Source organism: Echiichthys vipera (genome assembly GCF_963691815.1).
Source record: "Echiichthys vipera genome assembly, chromosome: 19".
In the NCBI taxonomy this organism is placed as follows: domain Eukaryota; kingdom Metazoa; phylum Chordata; class Actinopteri; order Perciformes; family Trachinidae; genus Echiichthys; species Echiichthys vipera.
The window spans coordinates 15,801,093-15,828,902 of NC_139844.1; the positions used below are offsets into that span (position 1 = coordinate 15,801,093).

At 40.3% G+C, this 27,810-nt stretch overlaps 1 protein-coding gene across 2 annotated transcripts in view; it reads right to left on the reverse strand.

Annotated features, from left to right (window-relative positions):
* Window positions 1–878: 878 nt before the first annotated feature.
* mthfd1l (methylenetetrahydrofolate dehydrogenase (NADP+ dependent) 1 like) overlaps window positions 879–27,810 on the reverse strand; it is a 38,020-nt gene continuing 11,088 nt past the window's right edge. For both annotated transcript variants that reach the window (XM_083934293.1, XM_083934292.1), the window contains exons 17-28: window positions 27,421–27,497; window positions 25,657–25,797; window positions 24,776–24,844; window positions 20,227–20,338; window positions 13,776–13,915; window positions 13,222–13,263; window positions 11,447–11,550; window positions 11,027–11,204; window positions 9,711–9,818; window positions 9,405–9,557; window positions 2,163–2,281; window positions 879–1,937 (exon numbers count right to left, since the gene is read on the reverse strand). In XM_083934293.1, coding sequence (XP_083790419.1) covers window positions 2,192–2,281; window positions 9,405–9,557; window positions 9,711–9,818; window positions 11,027–11,204; window positions 11,447–11,550; window positions 13,222–13,263; window positions 13,776–13,915; window positions 20,227–20,338; window positions 24,776–24,844; window positions 25,657–25,797; window positions 27,421–27,497 — 1,214 coding nt within the window. In that variant the 3' untranslated portion in view covers window positions 879–1,937; window positions 2,163–2,191. The remainder of the gene's footprint in view (window positions 1,938–2,162; window positions 2,282–9,404; window positions 9,558–9,710; window positions 9,819–11,026; window positions 11,205–11,446; window positions 11,551–13,221; window positions 13,264–13,775; window positions 13,916–20,226; window positions 20,339–24,775; window positions 24,845–25,656; window positions 25,798–27,420; window positions 27,498–27,810) is intronic.

Below are 27,810 nucleotides of genomic sequence, written 5' to 3' on the forward strand. Positions count from 1 at the left end.
ATCCCGCCTGGAATAATCTGAACCATTTTCCAGCATCTTCTTCAGTTACACTCACAGACATTCAAAAGGGCCCTGTCCTTGGTACTGAAATTATCTGGTCTATTTAATATGAGTGCTAAAAGATGAGAGCTCAAACAGCTGGAGTCTTCAGCAGATCAAGACAGAAGCTCAACATAAACAACTCCAACATGACAAACAGGGATTTTCCAGCACATTACAAAGCAATGACGAAGCCCCCTCCTCATCAACACCAGGTCTTCAAATCTGTCATCAGCTCAAAACAAGAGGGTTCAGTCTCATACACACACTAAATATGCCGTTGGAGTACTACTGTATAAATGAGAGCATTCCTGCAGCCTAGACTGTAGTTAAATGCCAGATCGGGCCTGGTGAACACAGAATAACAGACTTAGCAGGTGAGGAATGCCAGCTACGGCAGGCACACACATGTTCACATGTACAGTATGTTGGCTCCATGTTGCAAACCCAAACCCCCCTAAATGACAGATGCTGCACCCTGTGGTGCTGCTGGGGCCCCGACTGTTTGACTTTACACACTTCCATTACTTCTGTAGGAGCTGATGATGAAAAAAATACAGTTTTAAAGATGCGAGTGGTGTGAGAGAGAAAGCTTTCTTTTTTGTATTAAATATAGGTTTGTAATGAAGCATCTCTGTGGACAAGGACAACAGGAACAGAGCCCATGTGTCCAAACAACAGATGGGTTGAGCAACAAGTCAACTGCTGGGTGTGAAAACACAAACGCACAGTGATGGAGTGAATAAAAAGTTTATTTGAAAGGCACACACGCGTATGACCTCCGAGAAACAAAATGTTTAAACAACACAAATTTTGTTTTTAGAGAAAAAGTAACGTTAGTTCCACACTGGTTACGTAAAGCTTAGATTTCGTACAATAAAACGTAAACAATAGCTTCAGTGAAACCTGTCATTTCATTGTGATTCAAGTGATCAAGTGGGTCAGGACACACAGACACTGGGTGTTAACACATTGCTATTAGATAATCAAAACAAGACTGCAAGGAGAGATATATGAAATGAGTAATGTTTCTGAAATAAAGCATTAACCTTCAGAGAAAAAAAGCACAAGTTTTCACACAGTAAATACCATGTTTTCAATGATCTGTTAATCGTTTAGGACCTTAAAGTAAGATTCAACAATCAAACAACAGATGTGTCGCTACTAGATCAGCAACCAGGAGTGCAGCATACCGAAAAACAAGCTAAACTGATAAGGTACATCACGATGCTTCAACTCTGCTAAAACTGTTTCAAATGTACAACACAAAATGTGATACTGAACAGGACAAGAGTCCATGAACCGATTGGTCTCACTTAAGTAACTTGTAGTGAATTTTTACTACAACAGCTGGGACATTCAGCAGCATCCAGCAGGTTAAGACAATAAGAGGCAACATAAACACCATAATGGCTTTTTGTGCGTTCAACAGCAATTTAGTTAATAAATACACAAGGTGCGCCCGCTTCAATTTAAAAGCTTAAGACTTGTATCCTAAAAAATGCAGGACCATTTTAAGACATTTGAGTAACCTTTTTTTTTTAAACACAAAAAAGGAAATTAAAAATTGATGGAAAATACAACATTAAAGCAAAAAATTGAGAATTCAAGATGGTTTTAAGACTTAAACGGACTCTTCCATACTCAGAAAACATCGTACAGAGAGGTCAAAAGCATACTCGTGATACAAGATATGGCTGTAGGAAATCATCTTTGGCATACCACACAGATGTGCAAATACAGCATTAAGCTTATGCTGCAGTAACCCCCCTAAAAAAAGATTTTTACAGAGTTTGGATTGCTGGGAAGTAAGAAAGCATTTCCTGTCAAAGATGCAGGGGGTGGAGGCGTCTGATGGTGCACGCGTGGTAATCCTGAGAACAGAGCAGGGAGGGAGCCTGGGAAAAAAAAACAGGAAGATTTTTACAAATGTATAAGTGAGAGCATAGTGCAGCCTCAACGACTGGAGCCGGGGCACTGAGTGAATGAGATAGTAAACTTAAACTCCAGGGAGGAAATAATGTCTAGTTATAGAGACAATGGCCGCTTGTAAAATATTTATGATGACACAATGGATGCTCCTTCAGCTGGAGTATTTTATGTTGATGTGTATTAAAGGATACCTGTGAGGATATCTTTAATTGAAGCATGTTTAAAAGAGCCCAGTGATCTCCTCTGTGACCGGGTCAAGGTCAATGTCGTAGAAACAGGGTCGGGTTGGCAGGCCAGGCATGGTGCTCATCTGAGGGACACAACAAAAGCAGAGAGAAGAAAAACCTGGTATGAAATGAATCCTGATAATCAAAATTAATCTGTTTTTAATGTAGCTTTAGTTTCAGCTTGTTCAGGTCAGCACTGCAGGGCTGTCTGAACATTTTGAGGACTTTCTTTTATTTCAAATATTTTCTTTCTCAATTCAAATGTATAATAAGACAAAAAAACACACACAATTAAAAATGATTACAACATTGTCAGATCCTTCTTGTGCTGGTTGTCTCATTTCACTGTTTGCTACAGTCTGGACACAATACCAGGAGTGGACCAAGACTGATATTTGATGCATTTTTGAATATGACTAAGGACGCGCTCACACTATCCTCCCGGACCGAGACCCGGACTTTAGGGTACTTGTCCCCCCTCCCTCTCCCCCCGCGCCCCAGCCCCGTTTGTACTCACACTACCAGGGCCTCGGCCAATGCTTCTTGCTGTCCATACGCCTTCAAGCCGTAACACGTCACACGCATTGATCGCGTGTGTGGCTTTGTTTACAAATCTTTCCACAGACTTCGGAGTTTTTGTGCGTCTTGTCGACTGTTTTTGAATATTTTCATCCGACCAAATCTGCAGTAAACACAACGTGAACCTTTCCCCACCATTGTTGTTGTTGTTAAACGTCCGCGCATGGTCCGTCCTTCTATTTAAATTTCCGAACAGGCGGACATAACGCTACTGCCGTAGGGCTCGTGCTCGTGCGCGTACACGTGCGCACGCTCGTGCTCGTACATGTGCAAACGGCTCCGCTAAAGCCCACCTCTTTCAAGCGGGCCGTGGAGGGCCAGCTGGCCCCAGTTGAGCGCGGAGCGGTGCGCTCACACTACTTAAAGGTACTAGACTTTAGCTGAAAAACCGGTTTTGGCCGCGGCCAAAAGGATAGTGTGATCACGACCTTAAATACCGTAAATAAATACACAAGCCAATACAGCTACACTGATATAATAGATAATAATGAATAAATAAACTGATGCATGTGAAATAAATCATTACACAAATGGATTCATGAAAGAATACAGCATAGGCTCTACTGTAAAATAAAGACACCTCATATTTAAAGCTGCATCTTCAATCACGTGTAAAAGCTGTACTCATTTATTATTAAACTCACATAAACTCTAGTTAACTGAGACAGGGAACTTCAGCAATCCTAAATTAATGTAATAGAAGGCAGCTGGTCAATATTTTTTGTCCATCTTTAAACAGAAGTCTCGTAAAAATTAGAACCATCTAAGAAAGAAAGATTACAGTCTAGATAATAACTCAAACCTCAAATTAAAGCCTTTGTCACAACACAGCTGTTCCACACCAAAAGAAAAATCGACTTGGTATCAGACTTTTCATAAATGGGACAGAATAAGATCAGCCCCTCAAGGTTCAATGACTATAATCTAGACTCATTTAACTCTGGGCAGACAGATGACCAATGTGTGGACAACCTCCACTTTAGCAGTAATGAATTTAACCATAGACAACAGTGGCTTTGTTTTCCCTGTCGTCAAACTATAGATAACAAAAGGCTAACTCACAGATACAAGATAAAGCTAAGGCCATATACAAATGAATCAAGATTACTGGAAGAAGTAAACATCTTCTCCACTTTACAGAGAAAGTGGATTTAAAAGAATCACATTGAGTTTTGAATTGAATCTGATAAGCAGCTAAAATAAGCTGCATTTTATATCTGAAATGGGGAAAGAACCAAGAAGATAAATTATATAAATTTAACTCCATGAAGCTTCTGAGGCTCAACATTTTGTTAATAAAGTGAGTACAAGTCATCGACTAAATGGGAAAGGACCAAAATAATCCCACATAGGTTTTTGATCCAACACACTTCCCAAAGTATTTCTCAAACTGGTGGATTTACTTTCCTTTGCATGGTATAAAAGCAGAAATAACTGCGGTGTCAACAAATAGTTACATAATGTTTATTCACAACCAATTTAAAGGGCTGGGGTACTGGAGACTTGCTATGAGCAGCTGTGTTGTATGGAGTTGTTGTGGAGTTGAACTGAGACAGATTCAATATGAACAGGAAAAAAAGCAACTGTCGAAGTTAATGAAATTTGCAATGTGAACAGGAGAGAGCATGTGAATGGGGGCTCACGCGTCTAGTCAACGAGACCAGATAGCAGTGCTTTTTTGAGCATCATAAGGGATCTATGAATAAAATGTATTATCATTATTATAGTTAAAAGTGTTGAATGCCTTTTTCAATTGGTTTGAGTGGCAAGAAAAATAAATAATAAATGTGCAACTCTAGGGTTTGCTGTGTGGCAGATAAAAAGAAGAAATGGGTAAGCCCAGTACAATTCCCATCCGAGCTGAAAAGTAAATTATCTCGCTCATTAGACAGGGAGCGACATTCTTTGCGTGCCTCCCTCCCTGTGATCCAGGGCCAGTTTTATGGGACCATTAGTGTAAATGAGACAGGAGGAAGTGACCAGCCAATTTCCTGTCTGAGGAAACGTGGCTCTGCAAGTAAACGAAGGGACAAAATGAGCAGTACATGCTTACATAATCCATTAGAGCGGGTGTTATCTGCTCACTCTTATTGTTGGCTGGTCTGATGTCAACAGTGACCGTTGTTACCAGCATTGCTCTGACCACATCCGTCAATGCAGCTTTTACCACAGATGACTCTGACTGTGAGCAGATTTCAAGGAATTCAATGAGTCACCTTTTATTCTAATGGATGCATTAAGAACAATGATGGCAGAGTGATTACTTAATTCCTCCTTTTTAGACGTGACATCACAATGGCCGAACACTACTACATGACATCACTAACAAATTGCTCAGTGGGGCAATTAAAATTCACTTAAAGTTTTCCCAAAGATGGTTATCGATATCTCACAGGTGAAGAACAATCTACGGCTTGGACCTGAATAAACTCGCCCTGTTTAATCATCGGTACGGAAGACTAAACTGCGTCAGGTAATATCTGGTTCTTTGATGAAAAGTCAAACATCATGTGTCCATAAAAGGCAGAGGTAGAAGTAGTCAACTACGACTCTCAAATGCATTTCGGCAAGAAACATCAGCCACAGAGTTTAAAAAAAAAAAAATGTGTACATGAGTTACGTGCGCTGCTAAATTGGAAAGCGCAAGATAACCATGTTGAGAAACTAACGATACAGTCTGCAATTCAAACCAATTTAAATTCAGATTTTGTAACTATGGCGTTGTGTTTAGGTCACAAATTCAACAGCAAAGCATTTGAATTTGCTACTACTCTTATTCGCTGCCTCTGACTGACATTATACTGTATCAATTTGTACTGTACCTGCTAAATGTCCAATAAGATAAGACATGGACCAATGTCCACTGTAATAATTGTATTCTATATTGTAACTGTATTTTATGGTACAAACTGGTAAATAAGCATATATGTATATGTAATGTATATGCAATAACAATCAGCTAATTGATAAACAGGGGAAAAGGCAATATTGATTGTATTTAACACTTATAAACAAGATTTAGGTCTACAGAAATGAGCCTTAATTACCATAAAATGTCAGTAAACATGACATTGCACTTGTCTTACCATCCTAATTAACAAAGTAGGGCTACAATAAAGGAGATCTCCCATCAGCCCTCACCAAGACTCCACTTTTCCACTTTCACTCTATAACTCTCAGATCACAGGAAGATATGAGGCAAAACTTCTCAACTTACTAAACAACATAATAATCAAACAGCTTTAAAGTAACTTGATTCTCAAATCTCTCGCTTTTTGAGATAAAGTATCAGACTGCACATTTACATATCAAAAGATGCTAAAATGTGAAGAGCAACTGTCAAGGTTTTGAAAAGCAACAAAGGATGTGCTGTTCTGCTGGTGCTCCTCGCCAGCCTGAGAACAAGTTGGCACTCGCAAAAACCCACAACACTCCGTGGCTAAAGTTGGAAACTCCACTCAGCCAATTCAGTCCCTCTATTATGCCCAAACACAATGCGTCTTTTGTCAAGTGGAAACCTTGGGAGGAGACAATGTAGCTGGATTTCTACTGCCGACTAATTCTGGAGAAGAGTCTCGGTCAACAACAGCACAGTTGCTACAGAAGGGGATTGAGGAGATTATGAAATTGTGTCTTTTAAGATTAATGGACCAGAGGTGGTAAATGTTACAGTAAGTGTGAGTAAATATTAACTAAAAAATCTGAGTGGATGCTCCAGAAATGAAACCAGTGACTAGAAAGGTGGAGTGACATTAATGAGATTGAAGAGTTCATGCATCTACTTTGAACTGTCACCTGTAAGAAGTGAATTGCTTCCTTAAGGGAGCACTTTGAACTTTGACAAGTTGTAAACACCAGACCATTACACTGCAAGTCTTTTTTATGACTCAGGTTAAGTGTGACCAAACACACATTAAACAGAAATATATTCATACAGTACAACTGCAGGGTTGATATCCAGGGAAAGAGCTCTAATGTTGGTGCTGCGACTTGTTTATCCATCTAACAATCTGTTTTACTTCAGTAAAACTACAGCTCAGTTTCAAAGATAAAAACATGCCTGGATTTACTGAGCTTGTTGGTGTTTGGGTGATTAACATGGTCAAAGTGGCAAACATTAATAAAGGTCTACTTTCATCTCATGTGTGCTTTCCCTTATAGATGTAATCACAGTACTTTAACCAATCTACAACTTGTTAAACATTAACCAGCTGTGACCATGTGGGGGTTTCTATTAATCTGAACTGCTTTGGGTTTAATGGTGCAGTGGCGGCTGCTCTAACGGGATATGAACTCTGAAGAGATCTATTGTTCTGCTTGCGACCCCTCCCTCACATATCTGAAGAATGACATCAGCCCCTTCCTGATTCTTCACCCTGTTAAGACCCCCCCCCTCCCCCAAACCTCCCCTCGCCCCCTCCCCCCACGGCCTCATCGCCTCAGGAGTTTAGTTGGTGTGATAGTTTGTCAATGTTTTGCCAGATTTCAATGAATAAAAAATAGAAAACATACATACATTATGAAAGAGCAATGTTTTCCAAGATCAAAAAGAGGAATAAAATACTTAAACAAATATAATGAAATGTGTTTGCTTCAGGTCTATGTGATAGTAGAGAACATGTAGATGCTTAGTTCTGCCCTCTGTACATGGAAGCCTCTGTTGCAGTTTCCTCGCCCCATGCATTTACTCCTAGAAGATATCAATATCCTTTTTTAAAAATTTGAGACTACATCCACACTACTATGTTTTTGTTTAAAATGCATGACGATTGCTACGTTTACGCCTGGAATTCACACTACGACAGCATTTCCAAGACCCTTAAACTGAGACTTTTGGTCTTGGTTTGAAAACTCTGGAAGTGTGTTAGTATGCTTGAAATGGTGCTTAAAAAATGAAAACCTGTGTGGATGTAGCCAGACGAGTTCTACTACTACTACTACTACTACTACTAGCATCGTAGATGACAGTAACATTTAAGACCGTTGTCAATTTAACCAAATTACTATTTTACAAATATTTGTCTGGCAGAGGCTTCAAAATGTGTGTGGATCAGTCTGGCAGACGAGGCCAAAGAGTTCAAAGAACAGTTTAGAGACTTCCTTAAGGTTAGGAGTCACAGTTCAAGGGTTGTCAACGTGCCAGTGGCTACACGGGGCCACAGATCAAAGGCAACCACACCAAGACACTGCCAGGTTTCTCAGTATGCCCGGTGTTTGACACCTCAGCCTCATCAGCCCATCCCTCAGGGCACACTGGTGAAACAGCAGGAGGCAAAACGCTCAGGAAGCCGCTTCCTTCCTGCCTGGCCCATCATCAACCAAGAGGCTCCAGCTCGTCCAGTTCTCCTCTAACCAGCTCAGCAATATTGTTGTCAGGAAAAGCAAATATAAACTTTGTCCAAGGACAAACTCAGGGGAAGGAAGAAGAATGAGGAGGAATGGATACAGCACGTCCTGTAGGATCCTTTGAGGGGAGACGGCAACAGAGCTGTGGGGACCAGGAATCATGAACACACAGTTTGTCGTAGCTCGTTTGAGATGTTTGAACTAAGAAGAAACCCAGACAGAAAAGGGACAGTCTGTGACTCAACCTCAGAGCAAAAAGCCACAGCATCGACGTAAAATATCACCCATGTCGTAGTTTCCCAGAAACCATTGGGGTTTTTGATGAGTTAAGTTAATTAGTATGGCCAAATAGATTTCCTGTCCACGACCCTGAGAGATCAAAGCAGCTGGAGTCATCAGCTTTAGCGCTGGATATTACAGTAACGAGGTAAAGGAAGGGAGCCAGGTTTGAATATTAGATTCCATGTCTTGTGCAGTAAAGCCATTTATAACTGCTTTGACACTTTGAGACCAGGCTAGCGAGACAAAAATGTTGCAATGCGTACCCACTAAAACACACATGAACAGACAAATACACAATAAAACACGAGGCTCTTTGCCCTGATCCCTTTGGTGAAACATTATTTGGTTGTTCTAAGCCCTCTGGGTGAAGCTTAAACTTGAACTCCATAAGATTTGAGATACATCGTTTCTAGCAGCCTCTTTATTGACAATCTCGACCGACATATCAACTGCTGTCAGCATCGTCATTAACATGACGGCTTATTTACATCTAACCCGCGGATGTCGCCATAGACAAGGACATTGTAATTTTCGGAAAAGAAACTGTAAAATTAGTGGGTCATATGATCAGTCACCATTGTTTTTAACTCACTCTTTGATAGATAGTAACTCAAAAGGTAATTGAATAGATAAAAATCTTACGGAGTATAACTTTAACATGTTCCAGATTTTACTTTAAACCTACAATTTCTGTTTGTTTAGCAGTGAAAAGACAAACACTGACATGTTAATATGGTTAACTTGTTAGCAAACAGCTGCTTAGTCTGTCTGATATTTGGTGCTAAGCAGCAGGTAGTGTAGAGGGGGTGTTTACACTGAAAGCAACGCTCTGAGATGAGCACATTATTTTAGGGTCTATATGTTATTTCTGCTCTATCCATATACATACGAATCTCTTCTCTAAAGCCCAAAATGAAGGTGGTTGGGGTACACTTCAATGTACTGAACAGTATGTAGCATTTTACTATATGTAGTCTGCAGGAAGTTTTTGCTACGTACCGTTCCCACAAGTGGGTAGATGAAACCAGCCCCAATGCTAGCACGGACATCTCTGATTGGCAAAACGAATCCAGTTGGTACCCCCTTCTTGTCAGGCATGTGGGACAGGGACAGGTGAGTCTTTGCCATGCAAATGGGCAATGAACTATAGCCCTGGTTATAGAAAAAAGAAAAAGAAAAGAAAGAAAAGTGTTTGTGTCTCACTTTCTCCCTTACTTACACAAAGAGAGAGAGAAAGGAGATGAGTTGCATGGGTCCTGTCAGTGTGCGAGTCAGCTGTTATTGCAGCAACAGCAGCGATCTCACCTGTTGATTGTAGTAATCTATCTTGGCCGTGGCCTCTGGAGACAGCTCAATGTCATCAGCACCGTACACTTTTTGGGCGATGGTTCTGATCTTCTCCACTATTGGCATCTACGCATCAGAGACAGGTGGAAAAACATGAGCACTCCAGTCAAAGGGAACACTTAAGGATATTCGATTTAGCGAGTACACTTGCATTTGACGTCAGGGTTAACAAGAGCTATGTGGTGTTAAATTATCATTAATTAAATCAATTATGATTGACTAACTGTTTGACTCATCCTAGACACTGCATTCCTTTATTCTCCTCTGCTTTATCTGCAGTCAAAAACATACCATTACTACATTAGTACTACATTTTAGTTAACATAGTTTTCTCTCCCTCCTGAGACATGTTTAACCCCATGCCCCCTGAGGTTCTGCTGTCAATCAGTCCTCCTGAGGTTGTCCCATCCTGAGGTGTCTCCAGGCTCCACTGTTCACTGACCTTCCATCTAATCCCTTCAGGACCTAGCCGACATTATGAACCTAGAATAATGTAAGAATGAATACAAGAATGATTCATTCTATAATGTCACTGGGCGTAATACAGAGTACTTACAATTGGATTTAGTAACTTAGTACTGGAGCTATTGTAGTTCTAATTTTGGACTCTTGGTATGCAGGCACATGCACAATGTCAAAAGGCACACAAACACATGTGGGCCTAACAAGATAAGTTAATGTAAGTCACAACTTCCCAAACTCACTAACTCAAACCAGATGATGTTTATTTACCTCCACCCCCAAAGACTTTTTTTTTACTGCAAACACAAAGTACCCAATACTGCCCATCATACAGCGCTAAAACAAAGGCATCAAATCAATTGGCACATATTTTTTTTCTTCAGTTGTGTGTTTGAGCTTTACTGTAGAGAATTATGTATGTGCAGAGTTTGACACTTGAAGGCTGTTTTCACATTCTTCTAATGAAGAGGGGGAACTTTCGCTGGTATCAACTTATATCTTTGTTTCACACCAGAAGGATTTTTAACATCAAGACCAGTTTAGAAACAAATCATGGCCTTATATACAACTTACACAAGTGTGGTGTAAAAAATATACAGCTTCCAGTGTACATTCACTGAAGATGGGCTTTTCAGGGAAATAGCAGAAAATGAAAAATACTTGTATATTCATAGATTCTGGATTTTTCCTCTGAGTGAAAATGAGTAGGCAAATTATTATAAGTATTTTGATGTGTCTTAAAACCTGTCTGGAGGGAATCTTTATTTATGATCAGTTGAGAAACACATAAAAACTAGAGTCTCTGCTCTCACCTCTATGTTGTACAGGAACTGGAAGTGGCTGGGTCTGCTGGCAGCCTCATTCACAGCTTGGGCCAGCTCTAAGGAACCTCGGCCGCCCTGCGCCCAGTGGTGACATGGCACAGCATCAGATGCTCCGCACTCTTTTGCTATCTGACACACACGGTCAATCTCTGCCTGGGTGTCTGTCCTAAAAGGATCATGTTTCAAGTTATTTATTGTTTATTTTACATTTACCAGGAGCAGTCCTAGATGGCAACACATTATGTAATTAGAGACAAAATTAACAAAAATGATGATTTTCAGGGCCTAAAGAATGTGTGGACTATCCCATTTATTCCTTTAAGGCCATTCATTGACTGTATATCACAGAAAAGTTGGTGCTTCAAGTTTAGTTAAGTTTTTGTGGATCTATGTCTGCATACATCTTACTTGAAAACATTGAGTGCCACCACGACTGGTACCCCAAATAGGTGTGCTATTTGGATCTGCTTCCTGAGATTGCTACGGCAACCGCCTTCAACTAGACTCAGATTCTGGAGGAGACAGAGACAGAACAGACAAAGCAAAGGTCAGAAATGCATTATTGTCATTCAACTAAAATGGCTTGACCGCTCGTTCACAGCATGTCTCGGAGCGACTACTATGGAAAAACCTAATGTAATAAGACTAGAAGTATCCTACTGTCGGCAGTTATTCACGTTTTGTTCTCACGTTGTCATTCTCTATGATGTGCAGGAGTCCAGTTACTGCAGAGCACATTAATAGCATATTGTGCAGCTACTCCCAGGTTTGACAGCAGTAATCCAATCTTGCACTGTGTGTGTGTGTGCAGCCCCAGGCTCGGAGCAGTATGGCCATACAGGTCCCATAAATTAATTTCCATGGCTCTGTTTTCCCCAGTACTTCTGGTTCTCGTTACAGGCTTCACAATTAACTTATCCTGCTTCATTATTTACTCAGCTGAACATGACACACACACACACACACACACACACACACACACACACACACACACACACACACACACACACACACACACACACACACACACACACACACACACACACACACACACACACACACACACACACACACACACACACACACACACACACACACACACACACACACACACACACACACACACACACACACACACACACACACACACACACACACACACACACACACACACACACACAATTTGTGCTGTTAATCAAATAAGTGCTCTTAATCATGTTAGTGGGCGATGTTCTTATGCATATAGGTGGGAAATTAAATGTCCATGAGAATATATCTGAGGCGGAAGCTCAGTACAATCTGAAATTTCCTTTATTGCATGACACACAAATCTCTATAAATGTGTCAAATAATGACTAACTTCCAAATACTTTCCTGGCTTATACCACTCACACTCTAGGTCAGACCCAGCATAAAGGCTCTGATAAAAACTATGTTATATTCTGCAAACTGTGCTGCACCAAAGCAGTGGCGAAAAATTGCAGTTCTTCAAATGGCCACTTAAGGCTGGATCCAAAAGCGATTCAGTTTCCATAGACCCCCCATGTTAAAATGCAACTTTACAGCAGAATTAAATATGTTTACAGGCTTTTATAAATATTGATTTTGGTAGCTCTATAGCTATTCCCCCTGTATATGGAAACTTATAATTATATTAATGTTTAAAGTTCTGCATGATAAAGGGATTGGCTGCTTTGAGTGACAGGTGGGTGCCGTCACAGGTGGCAGGCATAGACTGTAGGCTTCACTCACACACACTGAGTTTCACAATGGCAGAAACCTATAGGTGAGGTATCAGAGACTATGTCCATATTTTACACAGTTTATGGTTGCACCACTGTGTGCAGTAAGTCATCTCTATGCAACCATGTTAACCTGATTAATCTTTACAAAAGGTCAGGGCCATAAGTTGCCCCAAGAACATAATGGGAATGTCAAGGGCATGGCAAATCATTCAAAAACAAAACACACAGACACACCACTAAACAGCGTTATGTTAATGAGCACATGATTATTTTATAATTGGACCCTTACATTGGCCAATGAGTTTAAATAGCTTTAGCTTTTCTGAAAACATCCTGACCTTTACGACCAAATGCAATAAAACAGGCTAAGTCAATTATTTTAATTTAACAGTGATGGAACAACCCCTAAACTCAAAACCATATCTATATTGCTCATACCTCATCAATGTACTCTCTTGGAAGAGGCGCACCTGCCGACACCTGAAAACACACACAGACAACAAATTATCACACACTGCAGTATTATATCACATTCAGAAGTATATTGTTTTTGGACACATTAATTTGATCACACAGAGGAGAATTCAGTTCATAAAAAGGGCAGTGAAACCTTCACACAACCTTGTAATATGTCTTAGTAGGGTGCGATGTATAGACTGTTTGTGCTCTGGATGGATATGCACAGAGATAACAATTGTATAAAATGGTTGCCGAATCAAATTATTTTTAATGACCATTGAAAGCATGTTACTGTTAATGTAGGGTGTCTGAAACTATGTGCATAAGTGTCACATCCTAGTTTAGGTTGTTAAAAACATCTGTTCCATTGATTCTTTAATTCTAATTCATCAGAGAAAGTGTGTGGGTGAAAGCCAGGCTGTAAGACCACATTATGATTTTTAATCATAATATATTTAAGGTGGCCTCCCAGTGCAATTCAAACACATCAATGTTGTCAGTGGTGTTTTATTGACTTTGTTATGTCAACTTACATTTGGGCCACCGCCGTGCATCTTTAATGCTCGAACAGTTGCAACCAGCACCACCACGTCTGGCCTCAGCCCTGAAGCACGACATTTGATGTTGAAGAACTTCTCCATCCCGATGTCCGCTCCAAAGCCAGCTTCTGTCACTGTGAGGAAACAGATTTCCATTTCAAAAGTGTATATTGAATAATAATAATGGATCATCAATCATTCACACAGACCTACATGGTGGTGATAAACTACGATAGTAGTCACAGCTGCCCTGGGGCAGACTGACGAAAGCGTGGCTGCTAATCAGCGCCTACGGCCCCTCCAACCACCTCCTCAAAACATACAACAGTCATACACATTCACAAGAGGCAAGGAGGGTGAAGTGTCTTGCCCAACAATACTGTACGTGGAAAGTGATCCTGTTATCACATCTTTTGTTTTCACTCCTTAAGCAACTACCTAGGGAATGCCAAATAAATTCTCTGCACCATACCACAACTGCTGCAGCACTTGGAAGATAAATGAAAATAGGTAGTGAGGTTCATGGTGATAGCTCAAAGAGTTTGACCCAGAGGCAACTGTCTACATTTATCACTTGTATCCTCTCGACCTTTTTATTTAATACCATTTTGACCTCATTTGACTTTGAAAACAACTTTATATATTCTTCTGAGTTCAGTCAGACTTATTTAAACAACCCTGGGTATAAAAGTTGAGTGTGACTGTTTTTCTTTCTGAACAGCAACACTGTATTGAGTAATGGGTTCACCGTAAGGGCTCTCAATGATTCAGAGCGCCTCTGATATGGACGGCCCTACACACAGGCCTCTTGAACAGGCTCCAAACAAAGCAAATATTCCACCTGGAATGATGGTCTTGTTAAGATAAGGTTTCCTGTTACATATTGTGTGCATGTGTGGGGGACTGTGTACATGTGTGGCATCATTGTACTAAAACACTTGGGCCAGAGCTAGAGTTTTAGAGGAAGACTCGGGTTGTTTCACACCTAACTTGTTCAGAGAGGTTTTTAATAACTTCTGGTGTATTTTCATATTTAGTGCAGTCTCTTCAGCTTTGTGGGAACATGGTCATTTGAACCCTGGATGGGAAAAAAATACCTGCACGAACACCACCAAAAAAGGTGGCTATCCAGATCGGCTTCTTAGTGTTCTCAGATTGGGTTCGTTTAAAGTGAAGATGTAACATGACCCCACCATTTGATGTCCAGACAAGCCTATCCATGTGACAGTTGAACCCTAAATAGCCTTAAACATGTCTCCTTGTTATACTCATTATATGGTGATTAACTAAGGAGAGCCATGGCTGAAGTGTTAGTTTTAGCCCTTCACTTTCAAAATACCCTGATTAAAACTCAAACTAACACACTAGTCAAGCTTAAAAAGTACATTTCATAACTTAAGACCAACGAAACACAGGGAGAATCAGAGTACAGTTAAATAAGAGCTAGGTTATGTTAAGCGAGAAAGGGTGGTTTGGTTTAACGGCAAAGGTTTAGTATAGATAGTGGTAGCTCTCCGGGAGCAGAGTTGGGGACCAATGAGAGCATTTTGTTATTATAATAAAGATCTACTAGTCACATCTCACTGGAGGGTCAGTTGTCCATTGCAACTGGGATACCCAGCCCAACTGTTTCCACCAGTGAGAGGTTTATGTTGTTGAACACTCGTCCAAACCAGTTGCATTCACCTTTCTGTAATCTTTGTTTGGGCAGCCTGGGCACAGTCCCCATCAGCTAACCCTCTTGACATTTAATTCAGTCAAAAGGATAATTAAATGCGGCTAGGAAGAATGTCAGGAAATAAATGAATATGATAAATTGTGTCTATTATATGCTTGTGCGTATAGATTCGATCTATACAGTAAATGCTGCTTTATGTGCTGTCAAGGAATAATTTGCATCAAAACATACATTGTTTGGTTACAAGGCAGCATCTGAGGCTTTCAGTAAGAAAAGAGTAATTCACTAATAGCATACAGTGCTTGTGGCTGACAAATATATATCTCTCTGAGGCTTTAGTGAGAAAAAAAGTGTTTCCATAAAGAAATGCATCAGTCTGCTCTGTGGGTCACTGCATTAGTGAAAGTATGAATTATTGCACTAGAGATGCAAGAGTAAAAGACTTCAAAGAAGGGAGAGGCAAGCAGAGGAGACAAGTAAAACGGAAGAAAAAACATCAATTTTATTGCTAGGACCAACCAGTTTATGAGAACATAAAGGACATCACTGACATTAAGCAGAAATTGGATTTGGGGGGGAATTGGCTGCATCATCTCCATCTTAACAGCTCTCTCTGAGTAAAGAGGAAAGATAAATCCTGAGGGATGAGCACAAGAATGTAACTCAACGTTATTTGGCCAAAGACTGCTGCTGACAGAGTGCAGTGTTTCTCGTTAGCACCACGCAAGAACGTTGGCTCTGAATACTGACAGTAAAAAAATAATAAAATCACATTCTCAAGTTCATGGTTTGTGGATATTTCCAGAAATTGTGTGATCTCCCTGAAACTGGGCACATAAGTAGTCATACCTCACATGCAGAACAAGGCAGAGCAAAGAATATTCATTGGAAAGCATGGAAACAAGGACTGTGAGTATTTAATTACATTACACCAGGCAGGAGGTTGACCCCAGAGGTTGTCATGAGGAAACACTTGCAAGCTTCCTGTTCTGTGTGACAACCTTGAACTGGCCAGAGAGTAAAAGGGGAAGAGGAGGTCGATGTTGTTGTGAGTGAGAAGAGAGCTGGATGGTGTTACTACCAGTCAAAGCATTGGTATCAGCATCCATGCCAATAAAAACACTAACCGAAAAGGCTGGAAAGTAGGCTAGATCAACACGGTCACCATTTCCTGTTAGGGGTTTCCAGTCAGAGGTGTTGCACTTAGTTGGGCTGCACCCAATGATTATTGATTCTTTTTTTTTTTCAGTTGTCGACAAAATATTGCGGCGCTGGATGTGGAGGATGCGTACATATTCTTGTTCATGACAATTGGAATGCTCGCATTGGGATCGGGAACGTTCATGCAATACTGTTAGCTGAGAAAGATTGTCGCTGAACAGACCAGTGTGAGGGCAGACAAGGCCACAGCTTGGAGTGCTTTGGTCAGGATGCACTCTGACATCTCTGAAATCCGCCAGTATGTGGCCAGGATGTGAGCAAATGTAGCCACAACTCGGGAGGATATGGCGAAGCTAAGCGCAGAAGAAGCTGCTGAGAGAGGCATGACTGAAAGAACAGTTGCTCACTCATGATGGACTACTATGGAATATGTGTCCGTTTGTCTGTCTAGAGCTAGACGGCAGCTCTGACTACAGCCTGCTGTTGAAACATGTTAAGTCAAAGGACAAAAAAATAGTATGATGAAGATAATGTATTCTGTGGGTAACGGGTGCGGGACTCGATAAGCTTTTGCTTCTCCCGCTTTCCCTCTCTGTCATTTGAATTGTAAACCAAGATAATGTGTGATGATGATTTATCTAACTGACATGCCCGAAATAAATAAATAAATGAATATTAATTTAATGATATAAAACTAAAAGAAGCAGCAAATTTCTATATATGAAAAGGCCCATTTTCTGAACTTTTTTACTTTGGCCATTAACTTAATTAATAATTGATCTTAAAAATAAGTGTTTACAAATGATCTATTAACCAACAATCAATTAATCTACTTGTCATTTCAGTACCAATTATAAATTCATAATATTATACTATATGAGGACTGTATTTACCATATATTTAAAGCTACATCAATGCACTTGCCTGCATATTAAGTGCTGATTCTGACTTAATAACCAGTGCATAAATTCACATTGTATACAGAAATCTAAAGCCTCTTTCACACAAACAGATTTTACCCTTGCGACGCAGTACAAAGGCTGTGTAATGTCAGATGAGCCCAAAGTGTAAAAATTCATAGCGAGCGAGCGGGCGTGCTGATTACATTTCTATCATGTGGCTCAGGTGAAACAGTAAGAAAACAAACATCCAAGGGAGAAGAGGAACGCTGATGAAGACGGCCACTAAAATGTCTAACTGGAGAAAGGCTGACGCCGAAATGGTCACACAAATTTAAGGAACAGCAAGCATCTCTATGTTTAGAACCAAATAACGAGCCGCAGTTCGTGACCATGGTGTAATCCGCTTCATGTCTGCACGCTCTATCTAGGCCCCACCCCTCACCTCAACCAACCAGAGTATTTCCAGTAAGTGAGAACATGTCTGACACACAATGCCCTGTTGTGTGATAAATGTGTAAGAAGGAAATTTCATAAGACACCTGGACCTGATTCATCGAACATCATTAATTTGATGAAACAGCTCAGGATCGACAATTTAAAAAGGCAATTTGACTAAATTACATAAAACTACCAAATTAATTTGAATAAATAAATAACTCAATTAACTTAATTTTTTAGACAAGTTCAAGTTAAAGAAACTGAGGAGAATGAGGTTCAGTTTTTGTTTTACTGTCCTCTCTAAGAGAACATAAGGGGTGTACTTTTTATTAAAATGACCTCCATTTATGTCGATTTCTTTTTTGTAGCAGATTTTATTTGTCTTGGAGAAAAGGCAAAATATTTTTGTGAAATTGTGGGGTCTTGTGGCCATTTGGGTTGGGTACATTTATCTCCTGAGATGTTTTTAAAGTGATGTTAAAAAGGGTGTAGAGCTTGAAATGCTTTCATGTTGACTATATCATCATCATCATCATCATTTCTCCGTGGCCATTTCTATAATGGCCAAATGCTTTGTTGCTTTAGTTTAGGGAGGCTCAGCGGTGTGGGAAACATTACAGTAAGTCAGTGTCATGGGGTTATCTGTGTTCAGTACTCCAGACTGTTAATGATACAGGAATCCCTCACATCTGGCATGTGGAATTCACCCCCCAGCAGCCCCCCTAAGAGAAGCATTTCTCCATTTTAAAGTTCAGATTCCATAGTGACTTGAAAAACCCACAATAATACAGAGCAGTATGATGCAAGGCCAGGTTCCATACACACCCCAAAAACCCCTCACTGAGTTCACAGAGAGTTCATGTACTTCCTTTGGCATAAGAGAGGAGCTTGCAGACTCAATGAAACTGAACTGTATATTACTTAAAGACACTGTGGTGTGGTAGCTCCAAAAAAAAGTGGTTCAGAGATGATCTAGCTATATCCTGTCAGATATTGTTGGGATGTTATCATAATTTAAGATCTTAGCAATTACTTTGGTGTGTACAATGTTTTCATAACCAATAAAATTACAAATAAGGCCCAAACTGTAATACATTTGACGATGAAGCTAGATCAAACAAAGAGCTGGATTCTGGACTGTATGTGCAGTAATATACATTTTTCATAACTACGCTTTTATTATTCCTTTCAGTGGTGCCAGTTAAAAGAAGTGGCCAAAAATTGAGGATAACCTGTGCTCCACTAGAAGAGAAAGAGTTCAAGTGAGTTAAAAGAAAGCACAGTTTGTGGCATCAGAGAAGAGAGCCCGGGGGGAGGGATCGGTAGAGAGGGGGTACATGCATCCCAGCTGCAGAGGGAGGAAAAGGAGAGAAATTGAGTTCCTGGCATACCTAAGAGTCAGGTAACAAACACACAGACAGGGAAGGGAGAGAACGAGACGGATGGAAAACAAGTAGCGTGGAGAGGTGGAGGTATAAAATGCATACAAGCCTCCCTGTTTCTCCGCTCCAGTGTTGTGAAACCCAACTCTCTGCTCACTCTTCCTACACCTTTGCCCAGCTCACAGATGACAGCTCGTGTAAATGTTGTGCATGCCCAAAGAGTCAATCTTCTCCTTTTACCCGTTATCCTTTTACCCGTTATTGCTCTCACACACAGAATGCACATAAATTTAAGCCTTGATGAGATTTGCATATACATCAAACTCCCCTGACAAACTCAACAACACATTCCAAACATATTTCTGCAGTCAAAGTAAATGAGGACAGAAAGCGAGCAGCGGGATGGACAGATAAAAATGGAAATATTCAAGTATGCTTTGACGTTGAAGGGATTAGTGTGGTTTACTCTAAAGCATTCCAGGGGCTCTTAAGATTATCAATCAGCTTCCTTCCTCTCTCCTGTTTTTTTATGCAATCTTTCCACCCGTTTCCTAGAAAGTTATGAAGTAGCAAGGTAGTAGTCAACCAGCTGCAGCTTAAACAGAGACAGAACCAGAATGATGGACGTAAATGTAGGCCAAAGGTTGCAACAGCACTGGAGCAAGCTGAAGTTCATGACTGGAGCATAGTATAAGTTATAGTTTAATCTACCCTGGTAAGAAGCTTAGGCGTTAAATTGTTCCACATCTGGGGCTCCAAGAAAGTTACTGTAACACCTTGTTGTCTGTCATCCACTAAGGTTTTGTGGTTGTGCATCTGCTTTAGTTTGTGTGTGTGTGTGTGTGTGTGAGCCTATGTTGTATGCACGGAATGTGCGTTCTTACCCACAAAGCCGTCCCGTCCAACCAACTTTAAAGCCAGCTTGTCTGCAAGCACTGAGGAGTTGCCATGGGCGATGTTGGCAAAGGGCCCAGCATGGACAAACACTGGTGTACCCTGCAACAATTAGAGGGGCACACAAACATGCAGGAGGAGTTGAGAAAACAGTGTAACCCACAGCAACTCACCGACCAAGATTAAACAAGGACTTACTTGTTCTTTTATCCTAAATTCAACAAATTTCAGAAACATAAATACATATTGAAGTGTGAATGTACTTTGGCGGACACTGATTGTCTAAACAGTAGGCACAAGTTAAGAGGTACTCAACTGGCATAGCAGCCTGAGTGTGGGCCAGGCTTCCTTCCCCTGCTGATTTGGATTACTCCCCAAAAGCTGGGCGCACACACAAACTAAAAGAGCACTTCAAGTTTAAGTTACTGCCTCTGGCAGACGCTCGGGCCAGTACAATTACTTTCAGTGAGGCAGTGCAAAGTGCATTACACATGATGAACATGTCATATGCCTAGTATGTACAGATCAAATCAATGTTAAAGGTCTTATTTTTTTAAAAGTAGGGCTTCGACTGCCGGACCTCATAGTTTGAATGTTTACTTATCCATAGATGTAAGAGATCAGTTCTTGACTAAACCTTGCAAGTAACTTGAGTTCCATATATCTAAAATATTCATATATATGGAATAAGGACTCAACTAAAATTAATTAAACAAAATGGGTAGAAATATGGCACTTTCCGAGACAAAACCAGAGAGCCTTCAGAGAAAGGTGCTCAAAATAGAAGGATGGGTGGTTATTCATGCTATGATATTTATGCAACAAGTTTGCGTGTTCACAGTTTGTTACTTGTCATGTGCACAACAATAACAAAAGTAGTTATTGGCAATGAAAATCCTAGGCCTCAGGCTCTCTCCAACATTGCTCATTAAATAATTCTAAAAAGAAAATCATGCAAGTAAAAGCAAAATCTTAATCTAAAACTAATTTAAGACATATGGCTAAAAAATAAACAAATAAAATATAAATGAAGAAATATAATTGTTTAGAAAAGGTGTTAACAGTTGTGATACAGTAAGTAAAAGTATAGAGATAAAGTGACGTGAGCTCAGACCTCATCAAGTCACTTTACCTTTACCCTGTGATGTTTGTATTGCTGGAGTTGTTTGCATTCAAGTATAAGCCTAATTAAAACACTGTCCAAAAGTAGTAGAACTATATTAGTGTGCTTGACAAATAATATAAATCTCGCATTGATTTTCCTCAATTGGAACTAATGGCATTTTCGTCTAAACTGCAGTGAAACTCTGCTACGACTGGCGAAAACTCACAGCTGCTGTTCACTTACAAGCAGCAGGCCTATCCGGAAGGTTTGCAGCCAACAGCTCTGCAACTTTCCTTCGGAGTTAGTTTGCTGTGTGTACTCAGCTCACACAAACCAAGACAACCATCAAATTATAGGGCTGAAGGGGAAAGATCTAATTCTCAAGATCACAATTTTTTAATTGCACTTATGGCAGGCTTTAAAAAAGTGAAAATTACTGAGAAAACTGATTAAGAAGAAAACTTGAGAAAGCCAACTGACCTATTGTTAAACTGCATGGTATTCCTTGAGAGGGAGGAAAAAAGGAAGGATGGGAAGGACTTGCATGGTTTTCTAAGCTTTTGTTTGCATACCTCTCCCTCTGCCTGCATAAACAGCCTCCCCTCGGAGGAGTAAATCAGCCATTTTACAAGACTCAGACACATGCTGCAATTTTCTGTTAAATAGTTGTGTGTGTATACAGTATGTATGTATGTAGCATCTAACGGCATGAAGAAAAATAAGGTATACATTGTAAAGGAAAGGCAGATATGAGGAAAAAGAGAAAGAGGGAACAATATAAAAGACAAATATCAGTTTTGTATATTTTATCCATTCAACAACATGTTCCTTTCTTTGTTCCGATGGAAAGGCAATACACGTCATATTTTATGTGGATTTTCCTGTGTGTTTGCAGTTCCTGAACCTTAACTTGACCCAGTTCACACTTTCCACATCCGTACACGAGGAAAAGAGATTCAGGCAATAAAAGCCACAACAGGGCGATGACAGTGGAAATAAATGAAACGTTAAGTGTGTCACCTCTTCAGCTGGTGGACAAGAGGGTTGTGAAGACTGGGAAAACTAACAAAAACAGGAAGATGGATATCATGTCACCGTTTCCTCTTTTTTGTGCATCTCTTGTTGTGTCCACTACACCAGCTGCAGATCAGTGCTACACTAATAAAAGTTTCTCAGTGGACATTTTCAGACGGCACAAGGACTCAAACCTGAGAGTCTGCAGTATGATTGTCTACTCTATCGTCTACTTCACAGTAAAGATACATGCAGTCGGTTCGGGGAAACGCCAGAAACGTAGACAGCATGTTTGAGAAACGCAGAGAATGACTGAGGTCTGCCTAATAGACACGTACACAGGGAGTGGGTTAAAAAAACTATCCTTTTTCCTCTTGTGCTATGTCTCCCCATCTGAAACAACAAAGGACTGTATGCTCTAACACACACACACACACGCACACACACATAAGCTTCCATATACCAACTCTATTCTCATGTGTGCGTCTGTATTCAGCACAAACAATCATAAGCGAAGAGGGCATAAAGGGCACAGGCGGTCAAGCTGAATGGAAAATTCTCATGGAGCTCTGAGGCCCGGTCGATCCAGATACCAGTTCCCTGACCAGAATCACAGGAAACCCACACAGGAAACGGTTTTACACAACAGGACCACAAAGCTTCCTCCAAAAAAAAATAAAATCAGAGAGTAACCAAATATCTGTTGCATGCAACACTCCCTCTACACCCTTGAAAACACCCAGTCTGTGTTTTATTTTCCCCACCCAACAGCCGTGTAACCAAGTTTTCTGTTGAAAACCAACAAAGAACAAACGGGAAATAGCCCTACTACAAAACACAAAGCCCTTAGCATAAGCATGGCTGCTAACATTGTTGACTTTATGAACTAAAATCAATCCAACAGAAAAATACACAGCCCAGTGTCTCAGTTAGAAAAGCGTATGCTGAGAGCAAAGATAAAGATAAAGCAGACGCCTTCGCCTAGATGTACAGACTCCCACACACTGCCCAAACAATGACCAGATAGGTAATGCAGTAAAGTTTCATTTCTTAGAAGAATGTTTTTTAGTTCATGGTTAACCATTAAAGAATAGCTTTCAGACTGGCCTGTTGACTGTCTACCTGTTATGTGATGAGAATGTTAAAAGCAAACAAAACCACTTTCCCAAACAGTTTTTAATTTTGACCAATGGAGAATATGTAATGTCTGTCGAAATGCAATCTCTTACCACAGGAGTGGACTTGAGTACCAACAATTCAATTTACAGGATTTTTGAGAGGCCTGAAGAGGGGAAAATATTCTATGTTTTATATGAAACAAGCTTCTGCAATGTCCCAGCTTGGGATCAATAAAGTATTTCTATTCTAATCTTTAAAAAGAAAGAGTAGAAAAGTAAGATTTAATAAAAAAGTTTGGTCGATATACAAAAAACAGCTAATCATAAAAAAATGATTAAAATATGAACTACCCTGGACCATATTCCCCTATGCAGCTGGATACATGGCCAGTCAGCTAAAAATAATTTTCAAATTGTTGCTTACAATGGCTACATTATAAACAATTTATTTGAATTAACAAAAGTTGCATCTTATTTTTCTATCACTGCAATTATTTTTCCGCATATTCCATTCCAGCCGACACAATGAGCACAGGAAGTGAATGAATCCAGTCCCAGCATACAGTAATGCTTTCAAAGTCTACATCCTCCTCCTTTAGCGGGTACGTTAGTAAATGAGCCAATCTTCTAAAAACTCTGTACTTCTTTCTTCTTCTTTCAAGTGGGATTTTGCTGAACCAGGGAGGTCAAAGGTCAATTTAAGATGTCTGGTTTGTCATTGGTTCATTAAATCCTTTAAACCTCCAAACTCTCCTCTCCTCTCCATTTCTCCATCCATCACCTTGAGGATTGGGCTTTTCCTTCAAGCATGGCAAAAGCTTAAGGTCACTGATAGTATATATGCTGTATATACTGTATGTGTGTGTGTGTGTGTGTGTGTGTGTGTGTGTGTGTGTGTGTGTGTGTGTGTGTGTATGTGTATGTGTCAAGAACTGTTCATGTGCCTGTGTGATCACACGTCCATTCATCTAACAGTAATGTCTCAAAAAATAGATGAAAGACAGATGTTGTGAGAGTTCTGGTTTAAGGACTTAGGATAGCATGAATCTGGATGGAATAGCTTCTGAGAGCTCCACCTGTCCTCTACACACAGCTAAACCACTATCAAGATAAAAACCCATGGGAGGAAAAAGCTCAATCTATCATTCTTTCTTAAAAGCTCTCAGTGGAGCACTCTCTTCCTTTTCTCTGACAGCTCTCAATGTCCCTGTAGACTGCCAACATATTTATTCTTCAAGCTATTCACCAGACAACGCTCACTTGAGCAGCATGATGACTATTTAAGTTGGGTTTGTGTCTCACCTCAAGGGTCTGCATCAACGTAGGCTTGATGGCATCTTTCATTAACACCGCCAGTGCTCCACTCACACCCTGACAGGGAGGAAGGCGATATGGGGGTGGAGGTTGGAAACAAGAACAAGTTATTAGGATGTAGACAAAAACAACCCCACTAATACAATTAATATAACAACCGATATGTAAAGTAAGGTTAGATTGTTGTCTACCACAGATGATAATGGTACTACGGTTCATTTGTAGGCTTCCGTGCTTGCTTCCCCAAAATATGCCTTGTCAGCAATCAGTTGCATAGCATATTCCCAGTGGGGCTGGCTCTGAGGTGTGGTGATGTTTTTGCGTCAGAAAAACTAATGTAACTTTATAGGGGATCCTCCTGTACAGCTCTGAAACAACACAGGCTGCAGTCTTCTGGGGGAAACCAGAACCAGCTGACCCCACAGACGGATCCGGAGAGAGGCGCGAAAAACTCTGCATAACATCTCAGTCGCAGGTTACACCTACATTAGACGTGTTGTTTTGAAGAGGGGAAGTGGGACGTTAGTGCGTCTGGGACTAGTGGGAATTTGTAAATGTCTAAACTGCAAGTTTGACATAAAACTATGATTATGATGAATTATGTTGCACATGTTTTGTACAGGTTTCTCCCCACAAGGGCCCAACGCCACAGGTTTTTCTACCAAAAATGGAGAACCCACCTATCTTTCATACTTCTTTCTGCATGGTAGTGAAGTCTCTACATCTATCTGAATTAAAAAGGAAGAAATTGGAGCTGACGCTTTACTTTTCAGAAATTTTGAGATGTAGTGATGAAAATCCAACTGTGAGATTGTCAGGTTTAAAATTCCCACACTCTCTGAATGACAAGACCACACAGTAACACACACCAGGTCCTCTGCGGTGACAGGCTGTCCAGAGTGGCTGGTCCCCACCACCATGCGCGCCAGTCTGTTTCTCATGTCCTCCAGGCTGTCTGCCAGAGCCAGGATAGCCATGATCTCGCTGGCCACTGCAATGTCAAACCCAGTCTGGAGAGTGGGAGGAGTAAAATAACACAATGTAAACCAAAGAGCAACAAACTACACATACCATTTGTTCACGGACCTGCTGAAAATTCAGATGCATTTACTAAGCATGAAATAGATGAGCACAAACTTTTTTTTATGGTTGTTATTGTGTGAAATCATGTGAATAAATGTGACTTTATCTTAATTACTGGGGACTGCTTAGTAAAGAATAGTAATTTTAAGAGTGAATGAGATGTGTGAACAGTCTCTATAAAACATGAGCATAGTCTCTGTGACATCATCCATAGGTTTTTGAAGAGCCAAAATGAAGCTCAAAGTAGGCGGCAGAGTTGAAGCAAGGATGGAGCTAATTTTTTATAAAATTAAATTTGGTTTGACAGTTTTTGGCACGTTTGCTTCGATTTTCAGCCTCAGAGATTTGCCCGATTAACTCTCAAGACCACAGTGCAGTAGCAAACGCACTGTAGGAAGAAAGAAAACTTTCCACAATGACTGGCAGACAAGAGGTTATGTAGACTAGACAGCTTTATCACATGGGAAGGAGAATACGATTCAAATGATCATGGCCTAGTATTATGAGAACAAAAATGACATTTGATTCACTTTTATGTGACTTTCAGTGTTGATTTATGTGAAAAATGAGTGAATGACGAATTTCCATAGGGAAAAAACCAAAGCAGTCTCCATTCCACGTCACAAGAAAAAAAGAAAATAACTTAAACCACATCAATCCACCAAGGAACACAACATTTCTACTCCCACTCCCAGTGATAATACCCTGAGGGGCTATAGTGTATCCAGCGCTGGAGGAAGGTGGAGGGCCGAGGAATGAGAAGGGAAACGGAATGGATGCGCTGATGGGGTAAATGTAAACATGTGCTGAACTAGCTCAGAGGCTGGTCCAGGTGTGTGTGTGTGTGTGTGTGCGTGCTCGTGCGCGTGTGTGGATGGGTGGGTCACCTTTCTCCTTCTTTAAACATTTGCTTTCACTTAAGCTTGCTTGCTTCCCATTGAGGTGGGGTGTTTATTTACAGAATTTCATTTAGCTGTCATTACTACAGACATATGGGTGAAATACATCTGGGCTTTATCATTACCAGAGGATAGGGTGTGTGTGTGTGTGTGTGTGTGTGTGTGAAAGTTTTTATACACACGTAATTTTACTGTACAAGCACCTAAAAACACAGGCCATGCCACCTTAATAATAATAATAATAATAATTTTGCATTCATGTGGTGACATAACAATGGTAAAATGTTCAATTCGTCAAAATACAACACTTCTTTTGTAGCGTCCATGTTGATTCCACATTACAACTTAAAGCTCATGAACAAAGTCAAAAGAACGACTTCTCAACAAACAGGACCATCCGAGGAGCACGTGAATGCAGCGTGAGACCCAATAAATGACACCCACCAGCAAAAACTCTGCAATAGAAACACTGCAGTGATATCACTGTTTGTAATGAGATAATATTTGTGATGAACTGGAATGTAACACTTTAAGTGAAGTAAATAACGGTATCCTGCAGGAACATTCATATTCTGGTTATCGGAAAAAATATTTCAAAGAATAATATAAATTCAGAGGGATGAAGATTGTGAAGGCATGAATGCTGCATACCTCTCTGATCTGTCCTTTTTCAGTGCTCGCCTGTCCTACTGTGATCTTCCTCAAGAAACGGTCGTTTGTGTCAACAACTGGAAAACGAAAAGAAAAGGTTAATTTCCTGCACTATTTTACACGACATATGCTACTTTTAGCAGGAAAACTGGCATAACATATATTAAATGAAATAGTAAATATAACTTTATGGGATATCTGAGACAAACAAAAGATTTGTGTTTTTTACAGCCTGAACCTGGCAGACTAAAACATTTTTTTTCCATACATTGTTTAATAGACTCAAACTCACACACAGACATAAACCCAACAACTGAAAAAAAAGAGAGATTCTTATCTCTTATTGTGAGTAGGTGATGACACACTGAAAGTGCTACCAAAGATTTGCTA